Source organism: Mycena indigotica (assembly GCF_014461135.1).
Source record: "Mycena indigotica strain 171206Taipei chromosome Unknown Mind.scaff0007, whole genome shotgun sequence".
Taxonomy (NCBI): Eukaryota; Fungi; Basidiomycota; class Agaricomycetes; order Agaricales; family Mycenaceae; genus Mycena; species Mycena indigotica.
Window position 1 is genome coordinate 2,880,895 of NW_023503006.1, and position 15,115 is coordinate 2,896,009.

General features: G+C 50.0%; 6 protein-coding genes across 6 annotated transcripts; 2 read left to right on the forward strand and 4 right to left on the reverse strand.

Moving 5' to 3' along the window:
• Nucleotides 1-399: 399 nt before the first annotated feature.
• On the reverse strand, nt 400-1,768 carry MIND_00869800 (Protein kinase domain-containing protein; the record flags this gene model as incomplete). Its single annotated transcript, XM_037365357.1, has 4 exons — nt 400-743; nt 798-1,026; nt 1,080-1,381; nt 1,429-1,768. The coding sequence occupies 4 exons, from the start codon at nt 1,766-1,768 to the stop codon at nt 400-402; spliced, it is 1,215 nt and encodes a 404-aa protein (XP_037218599.1).
• Nucleotides 1,769-2,184: 416 nt separating this feature from the next.
• On the reverse strand, nt 2,185-4,604 carry MIND_00869900 (uncharacterized protein; the record flags this gene model as incomplete). Its single annotated transcript, XM_037365358.1, has 8 exons — nt 2,185-2,604; nt 2,653-2,866; nt 2,922-3,443; nt 3,602-3,828; nt 3,881-3,978; nt 4,025-4,030; nt 4,079-4,313; nt 4,365-4,604. The coding sequence occupies 8 exons, from the start codon at nt 4,602-4,604 to the stop codon at nt 2,185-2,187; spliced, it is 1,962 nt and encodes a 653-aa protein (XP_037218600.1).
• A 265-nt stretch (nt 4,605-4,869) lies between these two features.
• On the forward strand, nt 4,870-5,249 carry MIND_00870000 (F-box domain-containing protein; the record flags this gene model as incomplete). Its single annotated transcript, XM_037365359.1, has 2 exons — nt 4,870-4,968; nt 5,016-5,249. The coding sequence occupies 2 exons, from the start codon at nt 4,870-4,872 to the stop codon at nt 5,247-5,249; spliced, it is 333 nt and encodes a 110-aa protein (XP_037218601.1).
• Nucleotides 5,250-5,302: 53 nt separating this feature from the next.
• MIND_00870100 (DNA polymerase alpha subunit B) lies at nt 5,303-7,431 on the reverse strand (the record flags this gene model as incomplete). The annotated part of the gene is made up of 9 exons (XM_037365360.1): nt 7,338-7,431; nt 6,913-7,287; nt 6,827-6,865; nt 6,686-6,774; nt 6,381-6,641; nt 6,169-6,333; nt 5,901-6,125; nt 5,654-5,856; nt 5,303-5,606 (listed from the first exon to the last, which is right to left on the reverse strand). The coding sequence occupies exons 1-9, from the start codon at nt 7,414-7,416 to the stop codon at nt 5,303-5,305; spliced, it is 1,740 nt and encodes a 579-aa protein (XP_037218602.1). The 5' UTR covers nt 7,417-7,431.
• Nucleotides 7,432-7,726: 295 nt separating this feature from the next.
• Nucleotides 7,727-10,200, reverse strand: MIND_00870200 (uncharacterized protein; the record flags this gene model as incomplete). Its single annotated transcript, XM_037365361.1, has 11 exons — nt 7,727-7,892; nt 7,949-8,043; nt 8,087-8,170; nt 8,223-8,415; nt 8,450-9,135; nt 9,183-9,317; nt 9,372-9,482; nt 9,536-9,569; nt 9,621-9,831; nt 9,878-9,944; nt 9,991-10,200. The coding sequence occupies 11 exons, from the start codon at nt 10,198-10,200 to the stop codon at nt 7,727-7,729; spliced, it is 1,992 nt and encodes a 663-aa protein (XP_037218603.1).
• A 52-nt stretch (nt 10,201-10,252) lies between these two features.
• On the forward strand, nt 10,253-14,103 carry MIND_00870300 (Protein kinase C; the record flags this gene model as incomplete). Its single annotated transcript, XM_037365362.1, has 13 exons — nt 10,253-10,312; nt 10,362-10,589; nt 10,636-10,984; nt 11,032-11,604; nt 11,655-11,923; nt 11,973-12,599; nt 12,649-12,995; nt 13,044-13,158; nt 13,216-13,283; nt 13,337-13,475; nt 13,523-13,711; nt 13,767-13,907; nt 13,960-14,103. Exons 1-13 carry the CDS (start codon nt 10,310-10,312, stop codon nt 14,101-14,103), a joined length of 3,192 nt encoding a protein of 1,063 aa, XP_037218604.1. The 5' UTR covers nt 10,253-10,309.
• Between the last annotated feature and the right edge of the window lie 1,012 nt (nt 14,104-15,115).

Genomic DNA, 15,115 nt, shown 5'->3' on the forward strand with positions numbered 1-15,115 from the left:
AACGACCATGAGCGCTCAAGTTTCTCTCACTGTCAGGATTTTAGCATCGCTTACTACGTCGCATTAGTTCTGACTCCCAATGACATGGCCGCTGGGTGCACAAGCAGCCGGGTCTCGTCTCAACCCACAAACCTTTCCTCGGCGTTTGTACATCGTCCGATTTGCGTGTCCTCGTGAACGCGACAGTCAATCTGTGATCGAAAGAGACCAAGATCGCTTATCACTCCACCATCAAAATCTTTTTCTCACCGTCATGCGTCTTTCTGTTCAGAACAGCTTGCGACCACAAGTCGACATATTCAAACCAAACAACTTGAACACTCCATTCTATGTATCCATGAGACCCAGAGAAACAAAATAACCCTTAGTGTACGCCCAACGCTATATATCCTCTCAGCCTCATAACTGAGATTGTTCCCAGATGTTCCACCAATCGCAAGTGGTCTCCTGGTGGTTGCCAGGCTGAGAGCACTCCTGAACGAAACATGTCTCGAATCGCCCTACCAATCCATCGTAATCCGGTACCTCTCCATATGCCAGTCCTTTGACATCGCGCCAAAAGTCAACAAAGCACGTGTCCATGCCGCTGAATAGCTCCGTTGCAGTTGTGGCCGTCTTTAGTCGCCACATCTGCGGTTGATGATTTGAATGTGAGGTACCTGGACGGTCCCATGGGAGCTCTCCGTGGTACAAGTAGGACAAGAGGTATGCGAGCGACTCGAGATCGTCTCTTTGGCTCTGACCTACATATGTATATAGGTCAAGACCATACAACCACCTAATGCAAAAGCACTCACTAATCCCATGATGCGCAAATACGCTCATGAACCGCCGATTACCGACGGTATCCGTCCGACGCGCGCTCGGCAGAGGCAAGTTCTCAGCAAGTGGAAACGAGAAGCCAAAGTCGATTATGTAGAGCATGTCCTTTGCATCTCGACTGTGCTTTGGCGGCAAGCAAATGTTTCCCGGCTTCATCCCAATGTGGATCACACCGCGTTCGTGAATTTCCCTGTACCGGCGAAGCTTGAGATCGGTCAAAACACGTAAAACCTGAACTGGAAGAGTGGGATAAGTACCATTTGAACCGCGACAGTTAGTACCATCCGGCGATCCATACGTTGTTTGGGAAGTACCCGGATGAATTCTTCCAGCGAAGGGCCTAGTTTCGGCAGCGCCAGAATATTGACGTCGCTGTGGGGGTCATGACAAGACAAATGCAGAGGTTGAGGTATGCCAGGGCATCCTTCGAGCATTTGGTAGGCAGCAGTCTCTTGATGCAACTCAAAGTCGGCTTCAGACACCCAACATTTCAGGACAACCTCCGACGAGTTAGAACACCCATCAGCTAGATCATACGCGAGATACACCCCACGACTTCCTGGAATTCAATGCATCGTGGTCTTTGAATGAAAAATAATGACGAACCTTCTTCAGCGCTAATAGTTTGAAAAACGCGATATCGCCCGAGCAGCACCGATTTCCTCACGCGGGTGTTGATATGCCAGGCGTGTGGGTAGTATACCCCCGCTTCAACATCCGTGAAGAACTTCCCGCGGATGCTGTGTTGTATTTTGGTGACAGAAGCATTCCAGGTCGAAGAGACCAGTCGGAGATTAACAAACGGCGCGATTTCTTCAAGAGCAGCTGGGCATGGTGTCGAGAGCGAGCAATAGTGTCGAGTGTCAACTAGGAAAGAGGAACAGCTCAGGTAGACTTCGTTGATGATACCCTCGACTATATCTAGTGGTGGCTTTGTCGGGGACATCGTAGCAGAGGAAAGAGCGGGAAAGATGAGTGCCCAAGTCGAATCTAGCCTTGGTCGACGCGTTCAATTGGCGAGCATGATCGGTCGGTCAGCTTCCTCAAGTCAAAAACATGCGCAGCTTGAGATCCGTCCGTATTTGATACGTGGAAATGAATCTATAAAAAGCTGTACAATGCGGGAGGCATTTTGAAAAAATGACGGAAGCAAATTTCAATATATCTGCCCTTGAGTAGCTCTATAGCAGTTGTTGTGGGTCGAGCTCGAGCTAATGAAGAAAGATGCTTGCAAAGTCCTGTTGCGTTTACACGATGTCTTGGGAACGTGCCTGTTGATGTATGTAAATCTACAGCTCGGCAAATCGCGAAGAAAGTTGATGTGATGGACGTGATGCGCCTGATGCGCCATCAATGAGCGCCTCATACACCATAAACAGCCTTGGCATTGCTACGTGCAACGCTCAGCACACGTGAAGTGTCCCAAGCTTCCGATTCTTCCTTTGGAAGGAGATCTGCCACGAAACTCGCTGTCCAAGGCACCATTGCCGAATGACAGAATGCAAGTCGCTTCCCCTTGGCTTCAGGCGAGGTGAATGCTGGTGAGGTATATATCGGCGCGGGTACCATATACGGTGCGTCTGTTTCTAGTAGGATACGGAGTCTAGATTCTATATTTGACGGTTGAGGTGCTTCTGAAGAGAACATGTTGCGAACGGTGGTCGAGGTATCGGCGTTGGTCGCAAAGGTGATAACGCCTGTGACTCCGATGTATAAGTTGGGGAACCAGTCTAGAAGTCGTTGTGCGAATGCAGGCGAGTCGGTGAAGCAGTGGATGTGGATCTAATCAAGAAGTAAGAGATGCTGAGACTAGAAATGATCGTGATATACCTTGTGCTCTTTAGGCACCTCTTCCTTCAATATTCGCTCCGTATCTTCGTCTGCTTCGCGTGTGTGAATAGTCAGAGGCTTGTTTAGTCGAACGGCCTGTCGGAGTTGTCGTGCAAATACTTCTTGTTGGATTTCACGCGGGGAATTGTCGTAGTGATAATCGAGGCCCATTTCCCCCCAGCCCACGCATCTCGGATGCTTCATGGCCTCTAGTCTTGAGTGCAGCATCAGCCCATCCATTTGACGGGAGAGAGAATAAAGTCGCGCACATATCGGCCTCGACAGCATCATTATAGTGCTTCGCCTCATGGGGATGTACGCCCATGACGAACCAGTACCCCATCCCGCCCCATTTCTCTTGCCGATCTTGCTCTGTCAGGGCGGCGTCTGCGAATTCCCGCCATATCGGGCGAACTGGCGCCTCACACCAAACATCGATGATTTCTTGGACACCTCCGGGAGAGTAGAGTCCCCTCACAAAGTCAAACACGTCGGCATATTTCCCGTCTGGATATTTGTGCCGATATGCTTCGAAGGTCGACGCGAGATGTGTATGGGTATCGACAATGGGGGAAGTAGGGGAGACGGCAGGGTGGGTGAGTTTGAAGAGAGTCTCTGGGATGGTTTTCGACTTTTTGCCCATTTTGGGTCTGTAGTAAGTGCTGGCTGAACGAGAAATAAGTGGTCGAGCTCGAGCAACGCGAGTTAAAAACATGCCGGACACAGAGCCGAGACACGTGAGTTGATTCGATTTGATTCTGACCACGTCCAGCAGAATGACAAACTCTGAACTGCTCCGCGAGAACGAGAGTGGATTACTCCGAACAGCTGGTTGTTTATATCATGCATGACTAGAAGAGACTCAACAGAAGAACATCTCAAAACCCGTTTTTTTCATCGAGCAGGAATACTAGTACAAACTCAAGTTTTGGACCATATCGCGACAAACCTCAACCTGGTGTACATCATGGACCAGTTGCCTTCGTTGTCTAAACAATCCACCTTCATCGCATCGACCACTTCGTCAATGATCTCATTCGCTTCTTGCTCAGAACATTGCTTCAAAATCGAGGTTCGAGCAAACACTTCGAGCCAGCCACGGACACCATCAGATAGTGGAGTGACACGGGGAACAAGAGTAATGGTTTTAATAACAAAACCTGCGGTTGTCAGGAGCTGATGAGCGGTTTAGCGAGGTAAGGACGGAAGTCAGGCAAGAGGAACAGACCTTGGAGTACTCTTCGACCGATGGGAAGAACCAGGGGTCAAGCGCAACAGGGTCGTAGCGGCGAGCTTGTAAAGAGCGATGAAGGTGACTGCGAATACCTTGTAGGGAATGAACAACACTTGGAAAAACAAGGGTCAAACAGACCGATACCTGGAGTTGCAGTTAGCAGCCAGAATCAATAGATTTACAAGCCCCCACAATTGTGCATCCCGCCCATCTCGACCAGTAGTCTACCACGTGGCTTTAGAACCGTCTTCACGCTTTCGAGAACACCAGCAGGGTCGCGTTTGCACCAATGCAGCGTCGCATTGCTGAACACAGCATCGAACTTGAAATTCTCTTCCCCATTATTGAATCTGTTCATGGGAATATCAAGCCTCTGGATGTCGGACACAAAAGCGTGCTCCATTTCAGCCTCCTTGCATTTAGCGATCTATCCAATCGTCAGCTTGATCCGAGCTTCACTGGTAGACCTTTTTGTTACCATGCTCTCACTGGAATCCACACCGACAACAAAGCCACCCGGGGCCTGTTTCACGATTTGCTCGATCTCGAACGTGACTTGGCCGCTGCCACAACCGAAATCGATGATTTTTTCGCCAGGCTGCGCTTGTAAGAGGTCTAGGACCGGAGCCGTGTATGCAGGGGAGTAGACAAATGCAGCAGATTGACTATAAAGTTTGGCAGACCAGCCTTGCGCGTCATACTTGTCGTCCGAAGCCATAGTAGAGGAGCTGGGTATGTTTGTTGCAGCTTTATAGGTGCTACTCTCGGCCGACGAGGCATCGGTCTATCGGAGATTCAGGATTACTCGAAGAACAGATCGAATTTGGCCAAGGGCAGATAACAAGGGTCATTAAAGAGTTGCGGGGACAATATTGTAGAATGTTGACATGTTTATTGAGCAGAACCGTCTCCAGTTGTTAACTGGTAGGTTGTGGTTTCTAGGAAAAGGAATGTGTGTGACGACGTGACGTGACTGACGCGTCATGTCTCAACTTGACCGCGACCGAGAGCGCGTTGAAAGTTCCCCCGAGCCCTCCTTCTTCGAGCGTGAACGCGAGCGGCTCACCAGAGAAATCAAAACTGTGTTCACTCTTTTCAACTTCTTTCGATCGTGATAACCATTGAACAGGATTTTGAAACGGTGCTCACATCCACGAACATGCTGAACCGCAAACTGGAAGAGGTGATTGGGATGACAAAGGAGTACTCTACGATCGCGGATTTGTGGAGCAGCTTCTACCAGCTTATGCGCGAAACGGGCACGGGCGAGACGGATGTCGACGAAGAGTTGGTAGCCGAAGAACAACAAGCGATGGTTGCGTCAGGGTCACGGTTGAAGTCTTCCACGAGGGGTGGACAATGAGGAGAGGGTAACATCGAGCAGCAGATCTACAACAACAACGATAACTTGTAACATCACTCAAGCTTCAACACTCGTGGCGCCAACACTGGTCTCTCCTCCCCAGTCCGCGCACCCACTTCCAACACGACATATGACCCTTTATATACGAACCCAGGATTGATCGCAGTCGTCTCATATACTGGCTTCGCGAACTGCTTGAACCGACTGGCGACAATAAGCACATCAGGCGAGCAGTCCGGCGGTGGTACATCGCTGCTGCCATCCATTCCTGGTCCAAGACGCAGCCCTCCGGAGTGCGTTATGTCCAAGACCAGTTCATTTGTAAGATCTGCAGGAACAGGGAAGACAGGGTATATTCTTCTCTCTGGTAAGCTTCCTGGAACAGAGGACAAGAAAACACGCACGACCGCTGTTGTAATACATGCTTGCACAACCCAACAATCGCGTCTCCACAAGCGTCGTCAGGAGATACCTCTACTGGATCAATTTCAGCCCCCCGTTTGGTAAACTCGCCGCGCTTGAGGTGGAAAAGTATGTCAGCGCTGGTGACAGAGAAACTGAGGCCGTTGAGAGTGAACCAGGCCGGGTTTGGCACAGTGTGTATTCGCTAGGTAATATAAGCGTCAATTTGTTGAATAGGATGCCACTCACTGGATCTGACTTGACCAGTTCCCTCTCCAGCTCAGCTTGCGGGAACACCGCGTGACTGCTGACTAGATCGCGAACACTAGGAACGACCACTGCAATGCTTCCCGGTGCGGAATCAAGGTATGATCGTAAAGGATCCACGAATCGTGTTCTAAAGAGGCTGGCTGGCGTGCTGTCGACTTCCCCAGATTTGATATGCGGGTGTTGGGCGTCGATAAATGGCCCAGTCTGATTCACGTTTAGGATAGTCTAACATGGAAGAAACACGCACAAGCACTACAACATCCGGTTTGATTTCTTGCAGCTTCTGTAATAACGCGCGCCAGGATTTGAACCCCAGATCAGTGTCGGGGGTGAACGGACCACATGCGACAAGAACGGAGAAGGGATCGTGCGGTTCTGGCTTGAATTCTGTTTGCAGAGGTGGGGGTGGTAGCTAGCTCTTGATCAAGAAGGAAGATAGTCCACAAAGGAAAGCCTCACATATAAAACTTCTGATACCTGGAAATGGTCTGCCCCGCCGTTTTTTCCACGGAATGCCGCAAGTGCACCGGGAAAGAAAGTAGCTGCGCCATTTCCTTTAGGTCCACCGCGAATTTTAAGGTCCCACTCGAATCTAATCGGGGCTCGTGGCCCGCCAATAGAACAAGCGCATTCGATGGCGATGGCGGTGTCTCCAAGTTTGGATGTGTCCTCCGCTGCATCGTCGTCGTGTATTATCCGACCCACAACGGTTATTTCATCCTAAACTGAAATGAGACGCGTTGCAAGGTCACGGTAATGCCTACCGCTGTAGAAGCAGACGGGTCGCCTATATCATTCAACTCATACTGCTCGCGTATCCGCTCAGCATACTCTTCAATCCGTTGATCCATCACTACAAGTCCGTCTCAGCAGCCAAGCCAAAAGGCAAACGAAAGAACACGCGCCATGTCCGCGTTCTGACGGCTTGTCCAGCATGTACCTATCTAGAAAGAAGTCCTGAGATAAGAAAAGGGAGAATCAAATCACGCACAAGCCCGTTTCTTGCGTGCAGCAGGGGCTGCAGGCGGCCCGCGAAATGCCACTTTACTGGGCCCAGCGATCATAGCAAAACCCTCTGCATCTGGCTCCACTTTCACTTGTGAAGACTTGGCCACATTACTGCCAGCACCCCGTCCACGAAACCCTGTCCTATTCAGCGCAGCGACAAGGGCTGTCGGTCTTGGGGCTGGTTTGGGGATCGCGTTGATTGTGCGGTCGCGTTGGATTTGTTGTTTGAGAGAGATGAGCGATTCGAGGGTGTAAGGGGAGATCTCGGAACGCGTCGCGGATGGACGGAAATTATGAGCTTCCCATTTATATTGTAGGTCTTCAGGACTAAGAGCGTAGTTTTTGCACACAGTCACGCCTAAAGCATTGTTAGCTCAGTTTAGGAGTAAAAGGCGACAAATAACTAGCATTCGGCGACGAGAGACGCGTCAGAAGCGACCTCGGGGAACCGTGAACAGATTTCTTGGGCAAGGGCATCGTCAGCCATTGTCGCGTCGAAAGAAGGAGGTCACGCGAATGTCACATGCAATGGCAGGCAAGAAGTTCCTCAAGAAGCCCAAGCTCCGTCTATGTAAAACGTTTCGCCACGATTTATTAGAGACACTCGTACAAGGACTTCTGCTTTCTACGCCAGTATCCGTAATATACATACAAGCAGATCCAGAGGCCGAATTTCGAATCGAAGTAAACTCGGTGTCCCGCCACAAAAAAGGAGTAATTTTTGGGTGGGGCAGCGGATAATATGCGGAATATACTTAAGGGTGCATCGAGAGAGATCGAAAGTAGGTGGAGCCAATTCACGACTCGGCAGTTATTGGGGCCGCCTCAGTGACGGTGGCAATGGTTGAGGACTCGTCGTCATGAGCAAGTCCACTCTCTTTATTGACCGGACTGGTGGGATTCGTAGGCGATGTGGAGAGACCAGCGTGGCCGTTGATGGGCGGGGAGGAGGCATGGGGAATGCTGGTTATAAGTTATAATGAGCATTTTGAGATAGGGAATTCATCTAGGCCACGCACTTTTCGGGATTGGGAATCGCAGTACCAACAGCGTTTTGCGGAGCCACGCCAGCCTTGGAGAGTGCGTAGTCACCCGAGTCAAAATACTTGCGATCCTGGACGATGATGAGCGGGTGACCGCTACACAAAATCTCAAACCTTCTGCATCTTCATGAGGACATTCTTGTGTGTCGGTAGCTTTCCATACTTGGCGAACAAGAGTTGCTCTTGCTCATTGAGCTTCTGCAATGAGTTCCGTTAACCACCTAGACATGCGACAACTGAAACAACGAACACTCATATCGACCTTGTTGCGTTGGGCGGGAAGCATTATGGTGTTGGGTCGTAAAGGAAGGCGAGAGAAGAAAGAGGTTATAAGCGGGAAAGGTGGAGGCGGAGGGCAAGAAGACTTTACGAAGTGTGACCGCTCGGCCGTCACCGATTTTAGCATTTCGATCTCCGACGCGTTGGTATGGGAATCCGCAGCCCTGAAAATACACAACAGGAGCACCACAAATTTACATCCATTCATCCTCTTCCAACAATCCAGCCACTCCACAGAATTCACCGGCGCCTATTGTTTCTCCATCGACACTCATTATAACATCGTGATGCTCCAGCTCGTTCCTGGCCTCTGGCGAGTCTGCCTTTCCATGGCACAGTCCATCTGGGTCGTCCGAGTCGAAAGCCAGCTCTAGGTCATGATCGCAATACTTGCTCGACAAGCCTGAGAAAGCCGCTTGGCAAACCAAATCTGGCTCGAAGCCGTAGTCGGCAGGCAAGGCACTTGGGGATAGCGCAAGCTCGTCTGCTGACCTATCCACGTCTTCTTCTTCTTCCCATTCCAATGCAAATTGGTCGTCCTCACTAACGTCTCGGTCGATGCCGACGGGGTCCAACAAGCTTTCATCGTTGGTAGAGGGACGTATGTCGTCATCCGAAGGTGAAGCTTGGTCCAGCATATCTTCGATTTCGTTGTCGCTATCGTCCCAGAAATCGGATAGGTCTTGATACTCGATGGGGACTGGTTTGATATCGCTGTCGCACCCAAGTAGCAAGTCAGGATTGGCTGTAATAGGCACCGCCGTTGCATCGGACCAAAGATACTCTTCGTCAAACTGTTGGGAAGATTGAGGCGTAAGTAAGTCTTGAGAAAACTCGCTGTCGTCAGCTAAATTGGGGTTTGCTGTCGTTGAATGGTTAGCTCCCTGACCAAAATCAAACTAAGAGAGATGGAAAGCGGAAGTAAAGGAACCTTGAAGCGGGGGCGGCGCAAATGGGTTCGATAACAAAGTTCCAGGGATAAGCTGAGTGATTCTTCGTCATCGAGCACTGGTTCGTCTTCTAAGCTTGCGGCTGCGAAGTTTGCATCATGCTGGTCTTGAATGGACTGGAAGAAATGAATTATGATGAAGCATTGAGGTGACCACAAATTGAGGCAAACCTTGAACCGGCGAGCACATTTATTGCGAAACTGAGAGTTGTTTGATCTCGTTGCGATGCGGGACACAGAGCGGAAAATTTTCTTGAAAAATGATCGTTCGACATCCAGTTGCTTCGTGTACTGCATCAGACTACTTACAACATGCGGATCCGGTTTGGACTTACCTGCTTCCAATGGCCGAATATAAGTGGGTAGCGTCTTGGACAACCAGTCAGCAGAGGCAAAATGGAAGGGCAGGACTCCACAAACTTTACGAGTTGCCAGACGCAAAAGCGTTCGATTACGTTATCGAGTAGGAGTCGAAAAGGCAATGCTAAGCTTGAAGCGAATGGATGAATACGCGCGTCAGAAAACTGGTTGGTTGTCGTCCAAACGTATTTGAGGTTGATTGCGGTAAGATAAACATGAGCACGTTGAAGATGTGGGCCAGCAGGGGAATAGACAGCAGGTGTAACTATTACTATGGTGGATAATCAGTATTGGAGGGGCTTCACGGAGAAGCCGACATTTGACATGACCGTCAGTATCGAGATATAAGCCAGACAAGAGAGCGATGCCAAGTTGAGTTGCGTTCTGCACTCATGTTGCTTAAATAATCGTGGTGATGGATGTAAGTTACCGCTTGAAGGTAATCCACAAAGTGTTGGGCAAGTTGAGATCCAAGGAGATCGGGTGGAGAAACAGGAGAGTTATTGAGAATGCCAGATAGAGAGATGAGGACTCTAGAAGAGGAGTAGACATCCGTATTGTCATCGAGAAGCTTATTGGAGAAATAATGCGCAGCAGTGAGTGCTAAACGGCAGTGTGCATCGGATGCGCGAATGACCATTGGGTGAAAGTTACATTAGCGTTACGTTTAGGTGTCACACGGTGCTTGGGCTGTGTCTCTTCTTTCTACCTCCACTCCCATCGACGGCGGGATTTCTGGTCTCGAGCTCATGGTGAAACAAGCGGAATCGTTTTATGTGAAACCCACTAACGATGATGAAGGACGAACTCGACCAGAAGATCCAGGATGTCTACAAACACATTGCGACAGAACGCAAGATCTTGGAGGCGTCCCAACTTCTTCGACAAGCGACAACTAATCCCGATGTGCTACGTCGCAATGACTCAAAGATAAGGGAAACCGAGCGGTCTCTCGCTTATTTTGAACAAACTCTTCGTGAGCTCCTCGCTCGCAAGAACAACCCCCAGCCCGATTATGATGCACCCCAGGTGAGTAAAGCTTCCCATCCGATTCCATTCGATTAACACGCATCAGGTACCTCCCAAGGGTGGCCGTGGTCCAATGCCTGGTGGTCAAGGTCCTAGTCCCAGTCAGAAGTACTCCAACCTCGACCTCATCAAGGCCGAAACACCGCATACGCCAGAAAAGATATCACGGATGCTTCATCAACTCGAGTTCAAACTCCGTGTGGAGCAGCAATACAAGGAGGGCATAGAGAAGATGGCGAAGCTTTACTCTGCGGACGGCGACAAGCGCTCTCGTACCGACGCCGACCAAAAGAAGATCGAAAGTGAAAAGAAGATCCAACTTCTCAACACCGCTCTAAAGCGGTACAAGAACTTACATGTGCTGGATGTTGTCGATGAGGAGGACGCGACAGCAAGTCAGTTTTGGTTGTCGTCATAAGTTTTCAATTTTAACAACCTCTAGATGTCCCCGGGATTGACGGCGAACGTAAGGACAACCTTCGCGCCAAACCACTTTCCGGTACCCTCCATGTTACGGTCCACGGTGCCCGTGAAATAGAACATGCTCCGGTTATCACCGGCCGCTCTAAATCTTCATCCAAACAACAGATCGAGACCGTCGTGTCGCTAAAGGTTGAAGGCACTCAGCTTGCCCGGTCACATCCCTCTCGGACGGACCGATGGAACGAAGACTTCACAATTTCCGTTGACAAAGCCAATGAAGTCGAAATTGTCCTGACTGACAAACATGTTGGAGACACTCAAGGGGTTCCTATTGGCCTTCTCTGGATCCGCATCAGCGATCTTGTTGAAGCTTTGCGCCGACAGAAGGTTGGTATGGATAGTGGTCAAGGTTGGGTCACGGCTGGCGCTATGCCCGGTCAACCAGCCTCCAATGGGGGCGACTTCAATGCTCCTCTAGGCTATCGAGATGGTGGGACTGGCCAACTCCTTGGGATGGCCCCGACTGCAGAAGGTATTGATGCATGGTTCGCTGTCGAACCCGCGGGAGCTATACTGTTGCACCTCAACTTTAGTGCGTCTTCATCTTTTTCTAGCTGACTTGTTTTCCTTAATACCTTTTAGTCAAGGAGAATGTTCGCAAGCGGCCTTTAGATGCTCCTCTCGGTGGTCTCGGGCGTCAAGGCGCTGTCCGCAAGCGCAAAGATGAAGTCCACGAAATGAATGGCCATAAATTTGTCCAGCGACAGTTCTACCAACTTATGCTCTGTGCATTCTGCAGCGAGTTTCTTCTCAACGCAGCAGGCTACCAATGCGAAGACTGTCGATATACCTGTCACAAGAAGTGCTATGAAAAAGTGGTCACGAAATGTATCTCCAAGTCTAACACTGGAGTGAGTGTGCAGCACTTTCTTTATTGTCCGTCCGCTGATCATCTCCAAGGAGGGCGATGAAGAAAAAATCAACCACCGTATCCCACATCGATTTGAGCCCCTCACTAACATGGGCGCTAATTGGTGCTGTCATTGCGGGTACATGCTTCCGTTTGGCAGGAAAAACTCGCGCAAGTGTTCTGAATGCAACATCACCTGCCATGCCAATTGCGCCCACCTTGTTCCTGATTTCTGTGGAATGTCCATGGAAACTGCCAACAGAATCCTACGTGGTCTCCGCGACATTCGCAGCACACAGAGCCAAAATGCACCTCGAAAACAATTGACCCCTGGGGATTCGCCTACCACTGGCATGGCCAACTTGCGTCTTACAGGTTCTGACATGGCACCGCCACCTGAATACGGCCGGCCTCCGCCGCCTCCAGCCCAATACGATCCTATCGTCGCAACATCAACTCCTGAAGCCCCGCATTACTACCAGCATGCATTGCCAGGCCACGTGCAGCCCCCAGCACAGTCACCATATGCACCTCCTGGTCCTCGTCCACCTACCGGGCCAGCTGGCCCAAGACCAGGCTATGACCAGCCACCACCACCTCAACCTCGTCCACCTCCTGGAGCTTATGACCCATCAGCAGCCGCCCTAGGACCAGATGGCTACCCGCTTTCTTATCCAGTCAGTCGATTTGCGCTTATCGAATCTTCTACTTAGTTAATCAATGCAGGGTCCTCCACGAAGTCCTCAACCCGGTGCGGGACCACCAGGTCCACGAAAACAAGGTAGCCAAGGTTTGCCCATGTCGCCGATAGCCCCACGGCCACCATCCATGCAACCACCCCAATCGCGTCTTCCACCGCCTCCTCAACAACAACAGGTTCCAGTACAAGCGCCTGTTCGCCAGCAGACGCGACCAAAAAGGAAAGTCGGGCTCGATGACTTCAACTTCTTGGCCGTCCTCGGTAAGGGTAATTTCGGGAAGGTTATGTTGGCGGAGGAGAAGAAGACAAACGGTCTCTATGCTATCAAGGTTTTGAAGAAGGAATTCATCATTGATAACGATGAAGTTGAGAGGTATGTCACCGCTGCCCAGTTAACCAAGCTTGCTAACGTTTGACCCAGCACCCGCTCCGAGAAACGTGTTTTCCTCGCAGCTGCCCGAGAACGACATCCCTTCCTCCTCGGACTCCATTCGTGTTTCCAGACTGAGACCCGCGTTTACTTCGTGATGGAGTATGTAAGCGGAGGTGATCTCATGCTTCACATTCAGCGGAAGCAATTCTCTCTGCGACAGGCCAAATTCTATGCATCGGAAGTGTTGCTGGCGCTGGAGTATTTCCATAAAAATGGCATCATCTACCGGTCCGTCTTCATTTCACCTCGGTATAGTTTTCCTGAATCTCCTCATCGTGCAGTGATCTAAAACTCGATAACATTCTGTTGACGCTTGACGGCCACGTCAAGGTTGCGGACTATGGGTTGTGCAAGGAGGAAATGTGGTACGGCAAGACAACGAGTACCTTCTGTGGTACTCCAGAATTCATGGCTCCCGAAGTTCGCGCATCTACTTCCATGCCTCGCATTGGCTGATTTTTAATCAGATTTTATTGGAACAACGCTATGGACGGGCGGTCGACTGGTGGGCTTTTGGTGTGCTCACCTACGAAATGCTGTTAGGGCAGTCTCCGTTCCGTGGCGACGATGAAGATGAAATTTTCGACGCAATCTTGGAGGACGAACCGCTTTATCCAATCACCATGCCCAGAGATGCTGTCTCGATCTTACAAAAGGTATTTTTGAATACTCATCTTCGGTGTTTGTTTTGATCATTCACACGTATTGCAGCTTCTGAACCGTGACCCTCAGCGTAGATTAGGTGCTGGCGAGGAAGACGCCGAGGAGATTAAGCGGCAACCTTTCTTCAAGGACGTCAATTGGGACGATGTACTCCACAAACGAATACCGCCCCCTTACTTCCCCACCATCGTGCGTGTTGACTTGATCTTGATAAGATGGTTTCTGAGCACAGATTATGCAGAATGGCAGCGCCGACACGAGCAACTTTGACGAAGAATTCACCAAAGAGCAGCCTACGCTGACACCGGTGCATGGGCAACTATCATCGCGGGACCAGCAGGAGTTTGCTGGATTCTCCTGGGTCGCAACATGGGCCGATGTGTAGGTAGAGGTGAGTAGGAAAGGAATGACAAAACGACGAACAAGCAGAATTGTAAACGATGATGTAGCTGAGTTACTGTGTTTTTACTACCTCTATTCCTTATTTTATCTGCCACGACAAGTACATACGACCCTCATCTACATTTTCTGCAACTAGCTAGATAGTTTTTCCTCGCACATGACTGTCTGAAATAGGTGTCAATCATCAGATAATCGTATCAATCAGATAAGACTCGCACAGTCACGCAATCAAAACTGTATCCCTTTTTTTTTGTGGCACGTTTAAGTTAGTGGCGCAAAACTGTATCCTTGATCGACCATGGGCGCTCTTGAACTGGCGGCGATAGGCCTAGTAGCTAAGTATATTTGGAGCGCTGATCTGCTCTTTTGGCCTAATTTTATATTGACACGGGCAACAGCCGGGTTGTGCCACAGCGAAGAAAGTATTTATATGTGCTAGTAGAGCAGCTACTAGAGCTGGATGCAATCCCGAACATTTCTCAGTGGTGCCACTTCTTCCAGATAGATCCCACCACGCTCCCGAGTCCCTGAGTCCCTGACCATGCCGGACTCTTTCGTTACCAATAAACTAGTGTCCTACTAGTATTTGGACCGATGGTAATACTCCTGGTCCCGGCACAAATTGCAATCCATCGATACTACACTTCTATCGGCAAGAGGAAATTGGCAGGCAACGGGCGGTAAACCAACTCCTGCTGGGTCAGAAACACTCTCCAGTCAAGAGGTGATCAATTCGACTTGCTTCTCTTCTCAAGCTCATCAAGAATAGAATTTAAGGGACAGTTCGCGCGTTGTAGCCACTGAAACAAACTGAGGTCAGAGCTATAAAACAAACAGTTGACGGGTGAAACGATTGGACAAGCCGTTCAAGTCTACACACAGAGAGTTGTGCTTGTCTGCGTCAACGGGAAAACTTTGACATCGTCCGCGCTCTGATATCGCCGCTCAAGATGCTTGGTAACATGCACTATACAGGGGAAATCAGAAAGAGTGAA